This window comes from Oncorhynchus clarkii, chromosome 19, assembly GCF_045791955.1.
Source record: "Oncorhynchus clarkii lewisi isolate Uvic-CL-2024 chromosome 19, UVic_Ocla_1.0, whole genome shotgun sequence".
Lineage (NCBI taxonomy): Eukaryota > Metazoa > Chordata > Actinopteri > Salmoniformes > Salmonidae > Oncorhynchus > Oncorhynchus clarkii.
Genome location: NC_092165.1, coordinates 60,964,911 through 60,977,066, shown reverse-complemented (window position 1 = coordinate 60,977,066; position 12,156 = coordinate 60,964,911). Strand labels below are relative to the sequence as shown.

At 44.0% G+C, this 12,156-nt stretch overlaps 1 protein-coding gene across 1 annotated transcript; it reads right to left on the bottom strand.

Moving 5' to 3' along the window:
• Nucleotides 1-4,307: 4,307 nt before the first annotated feature.
• On the bottom strand, nt 4,308-9,771 carry LOC139375453 (synaptojanin-2-binding protein-like). The gene is made up of 4 exons (XM_071117251.1): nt 9,593-9,771; nt 5,270-5,406; nt 4,825-4,920; nt 4,308-4,547 (listed from the first exon to the last, which is right to left on the bottom strand). The coding sequence occupies exons 1-4, from the start codon at nt 9,657-9,659 to the stop codon at nt 4,395-4,397; spliced, it is 453 nt and encodes a 150-aa protein (XP_070973352.1). The 5' UTR covers nt 9,660-9,771; the 3' UTR covers nt 4,308-4,394.
• Between the last annotated feature and the right edge of the window lie 2,385 nt (nt 9,772-12,156).

Below are 12,156 nucleotides of genomic sequence, written 5' to 3'. Positions count from 1 at the left end.
AAGAACAAATTCTTATTTACAATGACTGCCTAGGAACCAGTGGGTTAACTGCCTTGTTCAGGGGCAGAAGGACATATTTTTACCTTGTCAGCTCTAACCACTAGGCTACCTGCCGCCCCAGGTACAGTGCATTACAATAAAAATTAACTTGCTTGAAGGATATATACAGTAGGAGACAAGGATATACACAGTAGGAGACAAGGATATACACAGTAGGAGACAAGGATATACAAATACTTACAAGAAGAATAACGGGAAACATTATGCTGACCATAAATGATTATTTATTTGATTGTTTTATTCAATTTGAAAACAAAAACACTGCTTTATTTTAAGGCAAAAAATTATACAATGCATAACATTGATAATCAAAAAATATAGTACTGGCTAACAACAATATAGGACAAAAACATACATGAATTGTGAACTTGAATGTGCTGCATTCAGTAAGTCTCTTACAGAAAATTGATAATAAAAAGGGAAGATAATGGAAGTGAGTTATTTCAGACACCTAATGTGCTTTAAATTAAAACAAATACATAGTGTTGTCCCAAATGGCACCCTATTCCCTATATAGTGCACTACTTAGTCCCAAATGGCACCCTATTCCCTATATAGTGCACTACTTTTGATCAGAGGCTTATGTAGGCACTACATAGGGAATAGGGTGCCATTTGGGACACAACAGACTAGATTAGTAATTGTTAGTGTCACTATGACTCCATATAATACCATTAATTCCCTTTAGATTCTTGTCCACCACGGGCTCTACAAGTGTTCCGTCAGTGCCCGCAGTAAATACAATACTTCTTACTTGATCGCATCCCATTGCTCGTTGTCAAGCCAGCGGAACGACAAGATGGCAGACAGACAGACACTGTCACTCAGGCTAATTCAACTTAGCTACCAATTCAACCTCCTTGTCTAGAAAATATCTAGTACAAACATAACTTGTTACACTTTTATTTGATCTTCCATTTTGTATTCCCATAAAAATCATTAACACCCCATAACAAGTCCAATGTTCATTCTAGTTTCCTAACGTTTTTAGTGTCAAGTCAAGTGAGAATAGGGCAACACAATTTATTCTGCTCCACAAAGTTCACTGACCCAATTCAATACAATTCGTGGCAAAGGTTTTAAGTCGATCAAAAGTGGAACTATACTACACCAAACTGGTGGACACATAGAAGCAGAATAAACATAGAGAGGTCAGCTTTTATTTTACATGTCATCTATTTTCATACTAGCTTGATTCTTGTTTCATGGACAAAGTGTAGAGATCTGGCAATCTAACTAGGTCAAAACTCCACAGCAATTAATTTGTTATACCAATAATCATTAATGCCATTTGAAACAATCAGTTTGGAGAGGTGATATGCTGTACTCAAGTGATGGGACAGTCAGTGTCTGGCTGAGGCCCAGTTCGGTGTCCTGACTCCAGTCCAAGGTGATACACGAACAGTCTAAAATTTACATTACAATGACTCATGCTGGTGCACGCAAATTCAACATGAATTTAATAGGTGCCCTAACGTCATCAAAAAAACACAGCATTGGCATTACAGCTATATTATTGCTGTCCAAGTGACGCAAGCCTACCAGACTACTGTCCTGATCTGGTTCTTCCTTGGCATGTACTTATTGAACTCATTAACTTCCTATAAGTCAGCAGGGTCACACACCTACATACAGGTAAAACCCCAATACCACAGGCATTTAGATATTCAGGAATTACCGTTTTTCCGTGAGCGAATTAGAACAGACGATGTTAAAACTATTAGTCTTTCGTGTGTTTTGTTTTTCGATCATAGAAAGCATAGGCTATATCCTGCCGAGGCAACACGCCACACGAGGGAAAGAAATAAAAGCTTATAAGTGTTTTTTGGTGTTAAGGTAATTTAGTCCTACTTCTATGCCATAGCCTACGCTATTATATTTGGTCCTTTTACGTAAAATACTAGTTAAATCACTAGGCCTATGAGATATTTCAAGACATAGGCTACACTCAGACAAGGTGAGTCCAAAACAAGGGTTTTGAGGACAGCCGTTTTAGTAACCCCCTCTAGTTCTGTCTGTTCTTGTTATGTGGGATTTGGCCCGCGCGCAGTGAGCGTGTTGGACCAGGAAAGAACGCGCCACCTAGCCCGTTCTCAATACCCGCGCTATTTTTTAACCTTGTTGCCGCAGTTCGGCACCGCACTAAAGCGAGTTTGTTACCTTTAGGCTGATATACATATTTATTTGGTTTTTCATGGAATTTCTGCGGTAATTAAATTTCAAATATTTATCAGATGTAACTTTACAGAAATATTTTCACCAGCTATGTGTGTGTATTCTCAAATTGAAAAGAGCGCGCTCCAGCAACACTACCCATCGGGTCTTGGTCAAAAGTAATGCACTAGATAGGGAATATGGGGCCATTTAGGACAACACAGGGCCTGCTGCACACCCTATGACACCTAGTTAGTCCAGCGTCTATTACAGTGATTGGATGAGCTGCAGGAATGCTAAACGTTCACTAGGTGGCAGCATCAGGCCGTTATCAGAGGACTGGATCAACAGAATGGCTTCCCATGGAGTTCTTTGACCTTTCGTCATTCCTTTCAGTCACAATATTTAGTTTTCCCTTTGCAAACAAACGAAAGCAATAGATTAAGCGACATATTTTCCTTTCCCGTAAAACACACAGATGCACCACATCTGGATTAGATTAACAGAAAATGCCTCAACAATAAACCCAAGCCTCAATGTGAACCTGGAAGCGTTTAAAAAATACCATCTCTCTTTCAGACACATAACACGTGGGAGGTGACATACTCGACAACGTGGCATACACTCTAAAGAGATGCCTGGTTTACATCAACCTCAGTACAAATCGACAGGCACTATCATGCTAACCCCTTGACCAGGCTACAGGAGGAGACACCCGGTCTGGGGCCAGGCTACAGGAGGAGACACCCGGTCTGGGGCCAGGCTACAGGAGGAGACATCCGGTCTGGGGCCAGGCTACAGGAGGAGACACCCGGTCTGGGGCCAGTCTACAGGAGGAGACACCCGGTCTGGGGCCAGGCTACAGGAGGAGACAACAGATCTGGGACCAGGCTATAAGAGGAGACAACAGATCTGGGACCAGGCTATAAGAGGAGACAACAGATCTGGGACCAGGCTACAGGAGGAGACAACAGATCTGGGACCAGGCTACAGAAGGAGACAACAGATCTGGGACCAGGCTACAGAAGGAGACAACAGATCTGGGACCAGGCTACAGGAGGAGACAACAGATCTGGGACCAGGCTACAGGAGGAGACAACAGATCTGGGACCAGGCTACAGGAGGAGACAACAGATCTGGGACCAGGCTACAGAAGGAGACAACAGATCTGGGACCAGGCTACAGGAGGAGACAACAGATCTGGGACCAGGCTACAGAGAGGAGACAACAGATCTGGGACCAGGCTACAGAAGGAGACAACAGATCTGGGACCAGGCTACAGAGAGGAGACAACAGATCTGGGACCAGGCTACTATGTTCACAGCACATCACTGATTGAACATCCACCTCGTCATCGTGACCAGTTTGAACCGCCTCCCAACACGTTACCTTCACACATATACAGCTCCTGCACCTGGACCTATTTTTGCTACAGTATAGAGGCGGTTTTTACGACAGGGGGGGGGGGGGTCAGAACATAAACAAAAAGAAAGATGACAACAAAAACACATAGCTAATATGTATCTGTATAAAACAGACGAACTAAATCAAAATATACAGCGAGTGAGTTCTCATAGCCAGGCTCCCCCCAAAACAGAGCAGCCATTCAGTTACAAAAGGTCCTCTGAGTGACAGAAAACAACATGGCCCTTTCCAACAACAAAAAACCTCCCTGCGAGAACACGAAACTAATGAGCCGGGCAGAATGAGTCAGGGACTCAAACTCTGCCTAGAAACTCTACAAATAAATCTCTCTCCTCCTGACGGATATAAAAATGATATATTTGGAATAAACACGCTTTTTAACCACCCAAGTCCTTCTGTCTGAGGAGCAGTAGTAGGAATGCCATGTTTATTGTGAATCCTACATCTTTCTTTGTTCTACAACGACAAGGTTAGCTCGTCATGTCACGGTTGTTATCCCTGTGGCAAGATAACAGAATACGTGTATCATTTGGGTTAAGCAACTATGATAATCACAAAATACACAGAAGGAAAGGGGGGAAAAAATGCATAATTATAATTCTAACCACATGAACAACTATACATTGGAAACATGGCTTACTTGTTTTTTCTAGTTCGTTTCATCCTCATTTATTTTTTTTTTGGCCTTCAGCAAAGTTCAGTCCCAGCTTTTGCTCTTAAAAAAAAAAAATGCTTTTGAGGAGAAAATTAGTGTGTTAAAAATGCCTCCTCAGTTGTGGCTGGAAGCGCATGTAGAGGACAGTAACGGCTGCAGCAGCTCCCAGGACGGCGACAAGTATTACCAAGGAGGAGACAGAAGAGTCGCCGTCAGGCCTGGGACTGGGGGGAACATTCATGACCATGGTGGGCTGTTGGGACAGAGAAGAGGGCAACAAAATAAACACATCTTATATCATATCTGAGTTGTGTTCAGTGGGCCCCAAACAGCACTAGACTATATATCCCTCAGTATATCTGAATGCGTCCAATAAGAAATGCTTATTTTTTTTGTTCGTTGTTGTTTTGTTATCAGTTGCGAAACAACGCTACAATGTGCCCTAATGAATATGACCCGTCCAAGACAGTTGATTGAGAAGTCTCAGACGAGTGGGGAAAAGAGCCTGCGGTTGTCCCACACACACACACCCTCTGCTGCACGCGAAGCTGCACGTCCTCTCCCGCTGACGTGAAGAGCTCCACCGCAGCACTGTGTGACAGGTGCTCCAGCTTGTGACCATTAATCTACATAAAGACAGAGGGAAAATAACGTCATAGGAGCTTGATACATTATCGAGGACTATAACTGTCAGTACCATGATCGTTTAGGATCTCCCGTGCAGTGAAAAGGCTCATGAAATTAAAGCCACAATTCTACAGTAGATGGCTGGAATCTCAAGCCTAATACAAATTTCCCAGATAGACGATTGATTGATTGATTGATTGATTGGTTGAAACAGCACATGACATTCCCCCTTCTTACCCTCTGATCTCTAATCTAGTCCACCAGTCGGCTCTCTAGAAATTGAGCCGCTGGGGACGAGGTTATCTTCTCCAAACCTCCCAAAAAAAGAAAGAGAGAGTCGATGTTTACCGCCAATATCTTGTCTCCTTCTTGTAATCTTCCATCCAGCGCTGCTGCTCCATTCTGTTTGATTTTGGCCACATAAATCCCACTGTCATTCAGGACATACTGCTGGTCCAGACCCCCCACGATGTTAAACCCCAGACCTGGAGGGAGGGAGGAGGGGGGGGGGGGGGGGGGGGGGGAGGAGAAAGAGAAAGAGAGAGAGAACAGGAAATGAAAGTGAAAGTTCTCAGGTGAGATACTTAGTATGGAGTTCTCATTACATGGACATTTGCTGACTGATCGCCTAGCATCACTACTCTGGATGGTTCATGCAGTCAGTCTTGTCATAATATTGCAGATGCGTTAACGGTACTCCAAAAAAATAAACAAAGATGTAAATGCCATGGAAACGCTCGTTTAACTCAACTCATCTTGTAGTTACCAGCCCCGTCGCGGACCCCGATGTCTTGCTCCCAGACAAACTAAACAACCTCTTCGCTCGCTTTGAGGACAATACAGTGCCGACGACACGTCCCGCTACCAAAACCTGCGGACTCTCCTTCACTGCAGCCAACGTGAGTAAAACATTTAAAAGTGTTAACCCTCGCAAGGCTGCTGGCCCAGACGGCATCCCCAGCCGCGTCCTCAGAAGATGGACAGACCAGCTGGCCGGTGTGTTTACGGACATATTCAATCAATCCCTATACCAGTCTGCTGTTCCCACATGCTTCAAGAGGGCCACCATTGTTCCTGTTCCCAAGAAAGCTAAGGTAACTGAGCTAAACGACTACCGCCCCGTAGCACTCACTTCCATCATCATGAAGTGCTTTGAGAGACTAGTCAAGGACCATATCACCTCCACCCTTTAATTTATCCGTTATTTTACCAGGTAAGATGACTGAGAACACATTCTCATTTACAGCAACGACCTGGGGAATAGTTACAGGGGAGAGGAGGGGGATGAATGAGCCAATTGTAAACTGGGGATTATTAGGTGACCATGATGGTTTGAGAGCCAGATTGGGAATTTAGCCAGGGTTAACACCCCTACTCTTATGATAAATGCCATGGGATCTTTAATGACCTCAGAGAGTCAGGACACCCGTTTAACATCCCATCCGAAAGACGGCACCCTACACAGGGCAGTGTCCCCAATCACTACCCTGGGGCATTGTCACCCTACCTAACACCCCACTCCAATTTGCTTACCGCCCCAATAGGTCCACAGACAACTCAATTGCAATCACACTGCCCTAACCCATCTGGACAAGAGGAATACCTATGTAATAATGCTGTTCATCGACTACAGCTCAGCATTTAACACCATAGTACCCTCCAAACTCGTCATCAAGCTCGAGACCCTGGGTCTCGACCCCGCCTTGTGCAACTGGGTCCTGGACTTCCTGACGGGCCGCCCCCAGGTGGTGAGGGCAGGTAACAACATCTCCACCCCGCTGATCCTCAACACCGGGGCCCCACAAGGGTGCGTTCTCAGCCCTCTCCTGTACTCCCTGTTCACCCACGACTGTGTGGCCACGCACGCCTCCAACTCAATCATCAAGTTTGTGGACGACACAACAGTGGTAGGCTTGATTACCAACAACGACGAGACGACCTACAGGGAGGAGGTGAGGTCCCTCGGAGTGTGGTGTCAGGAAAATAACCTCACACTCAACGTCAACAAAATAAAGGATATGATCGTGGACTTCAGGAAACAGCAGAGGGAGCACCCCTCTATCCACATCGATGGGACAGTAGTGGAGAAGGTAGTAAGTTTTAAGTTCCTCGACATACACATCACAGACAAACTGAAATGGTCCACCCACACAGACAGCGTGGTGAAGAATGCGCAATAACGCATCTTCAACCTCAGGAGGCTGAATAAATTTGTCTTGTCACCAAAAACACTCAAACTTTTACAGATGCACAATCGAGAGCATCCTGTCGGGCTGTATCACCGCCTGGTACGGCAACTGCTCCGCCCACAACCGTAAGGCACTCCAGAGGGTAGTGAGGCCTGCACAACGCATCACCAAACTACCTGCCCTCCAAGACACCTACACCACCCGATGTCACAGGAAGGCCATGAAGATCATCAAGGACAACAACCACCCGAGCCACTGCCTGTTCACCCCGCTATCATCCAGAAGGCGAGGTCAGTACAGGTGCATCAAAGCTGGGACCGAGAGACTGAAAAACAGCTTCTATCTCAAGGCCATCAGACTGTTAAACAGCCACCACTAACATTGAGTGGCTGCTGCCAACACACTGACTCAAATCTCTGGCCACTTTAATAATAAAAAAATGGTAATAATGTTTACATACCCTACATTACTCATCTCATATGTATATACTGTACTCGATACCATCTACTGCATCCTGTCTATGCCGTTCGGCCATCGCTCATCCATATATTTATATGTACATATTCTTATTCATTCATTCATTCACACTTGTGTGTATTAGGTAGTTGTGAAATTGTTAGATTACTTGTTAGATGTTACTGCATGGTCGGAACTTGAAGCACAAACATTTCACTACACTCGCATCAACATACGCTAACCATGTGTATGTGACTATATACAATTTGATTTGATTGAGGCGAGCTAGCTACATAAATATGTACAGTACCAGTCAAAAGTTTGGACACCTACTCATTCAAGGGTTTTTTTATTTAATTTCTGCAATTTTCTACATTGTAGCATAATAGTGAAGACATCAAAACTATGAAATGACACATATGGAATCATGAAGTAACCAAAAAAGTCATAAACCCCCCCAAAAAAAAGTGTTAAATCAAAATATATTTTAGATTCTTTAAAGTAGCCACCCTTTGCCTTGACAGCTTTGCACACTCTTGGCATTCTCTCAACCAGCTTCACCTGGAATGCTTTTCCAACAGTCTTGGAAAAACAATATGCTGAGCACTTGTTGGCTGCTGTTCCTTCACTCTGTGGTCCAACTCATCCCAAACCATCTCAATTGGGTTGAGGTCAGGTGAATGTTGAGACCACGTCATCTGATGCAGTACTCCAGCAGTACTCCAGCACTCTCCTTCTCGGTCAAATAGCCCTGACACAGCCTGGAGGTGTGTTGGGTCATTGTCCAGTTGATAAACAAATGATAGAGGGATGGGATATTGCTGCAGAATGCTGTGGTAGTCATGCTGGTTAAATGTGCCTTGAATTCTAAATAAATCACTGACAGTGTCACCAGCAAAACACCCCCACACCTCCTCCTCCGTGCTTCACGGTGGGAACCACACATGCAGAGATCATCCGTTCACCACCTCTGCATCTCGTAAAGACATGGCGGTTGGAACCAAAAATCTCAAATTTGTACTCATCAGACCAAAGAACAGATTTCCATCTTCTTCTTATTGGTGTCCTTTAGTAGTCGTTTCTTTGCAGCAATTCAACCATGAAGGCCTGATTCATGCAGTCTCCTCTGAACAGTTGATGTTGAGATGTGTCTGTTACTTGAACTCTGTGAAGAATTTATTTGGCCTGCAATTTCTGAAGCTGGTACCTAATGAGCTTATCCTATGCAGCAAAGGTAACTCTGGTTCTTCCTTTCCTATTTTACCAAATAGGGCTATCTTCTGTATACCACCCCTACCGTGTCACAACACAACTGATTAGCTCAAACACATTAAGGAAAGAAATTCCACAAATTAACAAGGCATACCTGTTAATTGAAATGCATTCCAGGTGACTATCTCATGAAGCTGTTTGAGAGAATTCCAAGAGTGTGCAAAGCTATCATCAAGGCAAAGGGTGACTACCTTGAAGAATCTCAAATATAAAATATATTTTGATTTGTTTAACACTTTTTTTGGTTACTACATGATTCCATGTGTGTTATTTCATAGTGTTGATGTCTTCATTATTATTCTACAATGTAGAAAACAGTAAAAATAAGGAAACCCTGGAATGAAGTGTCCAAACTTCTGACTGGCACTGTACATCTGTATTCCCAGTCATGTGAATTCCATAGATCAGGGTCTAATGAATTAATTTCAAGTGACTGGTTTCCTTATATGAACTGTAACTCAGTAAAATCTTTGAAATGGTTTGTTGCGTTTATATTTTAGTTCAGTGTAGTTAGCATTGCTAGCTGCTAGCTAGGTCCTCATTTGGCTCAGTAGCAAAACCCCGATCTCGTGGCGTTCAAATTGAAGCCTATTTGCAACATCCAGATTAGTTACCAAAATAGCATAAATTAAATAAAGACAGCCAGCTAGCTAAGGACAGTTAACTAGCTCGTTAGCTATCCAGGCCATCCGTTTGCAAGCTTGCCAACTAACAGTAGATATTTCAGAGTTGCGACTGAAAGCTATTTTCTTACCTTGTGGCCCTCTTTTCAACTTTATATCCAGCACGATAGGCGCAGTATACATTGCTGACCCGTTCATGATGTTAGGAATCCAGAGGACAAGCTAAATAGCTGTTTTGAGGGTAGTTATAAATGTGAAGGTGAACTCATACAGGAGTACCGTCTCTATTGCCTGCAGTTTCCTGCTCTCTGATGGACTAGAACTCCACTTCCCAGAATGCTCTTCAATCTACCGCTCTACTCGTGACCTTTGATTGAACCACCCGTAACTGTTACTGTCGATCAAGAGAAACAAATGTTTCTCAATCTGGGGGTACTAAGCTGGGTAATAGTACCCCTGGGGGTGCCTGGCCTATCCACAGGAGGGTACTTGTACAGAATTGTAAGAACCTAATGATAATCGCTCTGGGATAGTTTCTCCTAGGTACAGGTCCAGGATCAGAATCCCCTCCCTTAACCCTTGGGGGTAATGCAAAACTGACCCAAGATCAGCGTCTAGGTGGGGCAACTAAACCCTACACCTGATCAGACAGTTGCACATGAAGGTGTACTTCAGGCAGAGCAATGTGTGACTGTTGTAGCTGTAGAAACCCCATTGATAACCAGTCTTAATGTATCAGCACTCTGTAATCTTAGACAAGCCTTATTATTAAAACAATACCTTTGTCTTAGACAACCCTTATTATTAAAGCAATACTTTTGTCTTAGACAACCCTTATTATTAAAGCAATACCTTTGTCTTAGACAACCCTTATTATTAAAACAATACCTTTGTCTCAGACAACCCTTATTATTAAAACAATACATTGTCTTTGGCAACAAATCTACAAAGTCATACATTGATTTACTACAGTTCAATCACATTTTTACTGTAAATCTGTCTTCTTGCAATAATTCTTTGCAAAATAAAATCAGTGATAACATGATGTGATCCTCAAGTCGAATCGGGAGATGGCAGACAGTCGAGGATTAATACTGACAAATTAAAAGATACACATTTGCTACGATTTACAAGCTCGATCTAGCTAAAAGAAGACCGAGTGCAGCCACCCAAGACTCCGTCTATTATGCTAGTCTGTCCAAGTCCATCTAGCCTCACAGCCTCACAGCCTCACAGCAATAAAATAAAGTGGTTCAAAGCAAAAGCTACACTGATTTTCAGTCCGACGCCCACACACACACACACACACACACACACACACACACACACACACACACACACACACACACCCCCACCCACCCACACACACACACCATAACTCTGAAAGGTGAACTAAAACTGTGATTATAGACAGTAAAATACACTAACATATTTTGGGGGCTCCCGAGTGGCACAACGGTCTAAGGCACTGCATCTCAGTGCTAGAGGCATCATTACAGACCCTGGTTCGATTCCAGGCTGTATCACAATCGGCCGTGATAGGGCGGCGCACAATTGGCCCAGCATCATTAGAGTTTGGCCGGGGGTAGGCCGTCATTGTAAATAAGAATTTGTTCTTAACGGGGCGGCAGGGTAGCCTAGTGGTTAGAGCGTTGGACTAGTAACCGGAACTGACAAGGTACAAATCTGTCGTTCTACCCCTAAACAGGCAGTTAACCCCACTGTTCCTAGGCTGTCATTGAAAATAAGAATTTGTTCTTAAATGACCTGCCTGGTTAAATAAAGGTTAAAAAAAATAATAAACGAGGTTACTTTCCCAAGAACGGTAAGAGACATTCAAAGCAGATCTCTCCTCCTCTGCTACTGTTACATAGTCTAGTTCCTTTCCCTCATTTGTATACATTATCTACCACAATATATGACAGTCATTTGATTGTGCCCAGAATTACAAGAAAAATAGTAAAAATAGCCTAAAGAACATACTGTATAGGACTTTTCACACTTACTGAGCCAAACCAAGCTGCACTGAGCTGCACCATGAGAGATGGCATCTCACATTGTCCTTTTCAGCCCAGTTCCAGGAACAACGGTGGATGGATAATGAGCTAGCAACAGTTTGGTTCGGGTCGGCCCTGTAGTGTGAAAAGGGGTATACGTGAGCTGCAACCCCACCCATCCAGTCCATTGGCCCATAGGGCTCTGGTCAAAGCTATTGCACTACATAAGGAACAGGGTGCCATAGGGCTCTGGTCAAAGGTAGTGCACTACATAGGGAATAGGGTGCCATTTGGGACTCAGTCCGTAGTCTCTGAGTGTTAGATCATACTAGGGTCCACGCTGTAGAGAGGGACGTCCCGCCACTACACGCAGCAGGGTGACGTCTTCAAACCCTCCGGCTCGGTGCTCATACTCCAGACAATGGTTCCCACCCCCAGCTAATTTAAACGAGTCCTCTTCCACTAGGATCTTCAGCTGCAGGCAGGACAGGACAGACACAGCTCAGCAAATAAAAGGTTTCTATGGAATGTGATGCTCACCTGGGTAAAGTCTTATTCCAATAAAGAGGTGATGCCATCTCCCATGATGCAGCAGTCCTTTAGGGAGATGCCATCTCCCATGGTGCAGTCCTTTAGGGAGATGCCATCTCCCATGGTGCAGTCCTTTAGGGAGATGCCATCTCCCATGATGCAGCAGT

Coding starts and splice junctions, on each gene's coding strand:
- LOC139375453 (XM_071117251.1), bottom strand. CDS start 9,659: ATGAACGGGTCAGCAATGTATACTGCGCCTATCGTGCTGGATATAAAG. Junction 5,407..9,592: donor GTTGAAAAGAGGGCCACAAG/GTAAGAAAATAG, acceptor CCCTCCCTCCAG/GTCTGGGGTTTAACATCGTG. Junction 4,548..4,824: donor AGCTTCGCGTGCAGCAGAGG/GTGTGTGTGTGT, acceptor CTGTCCCAACAG/CCCACCATGGTCATGAATGT.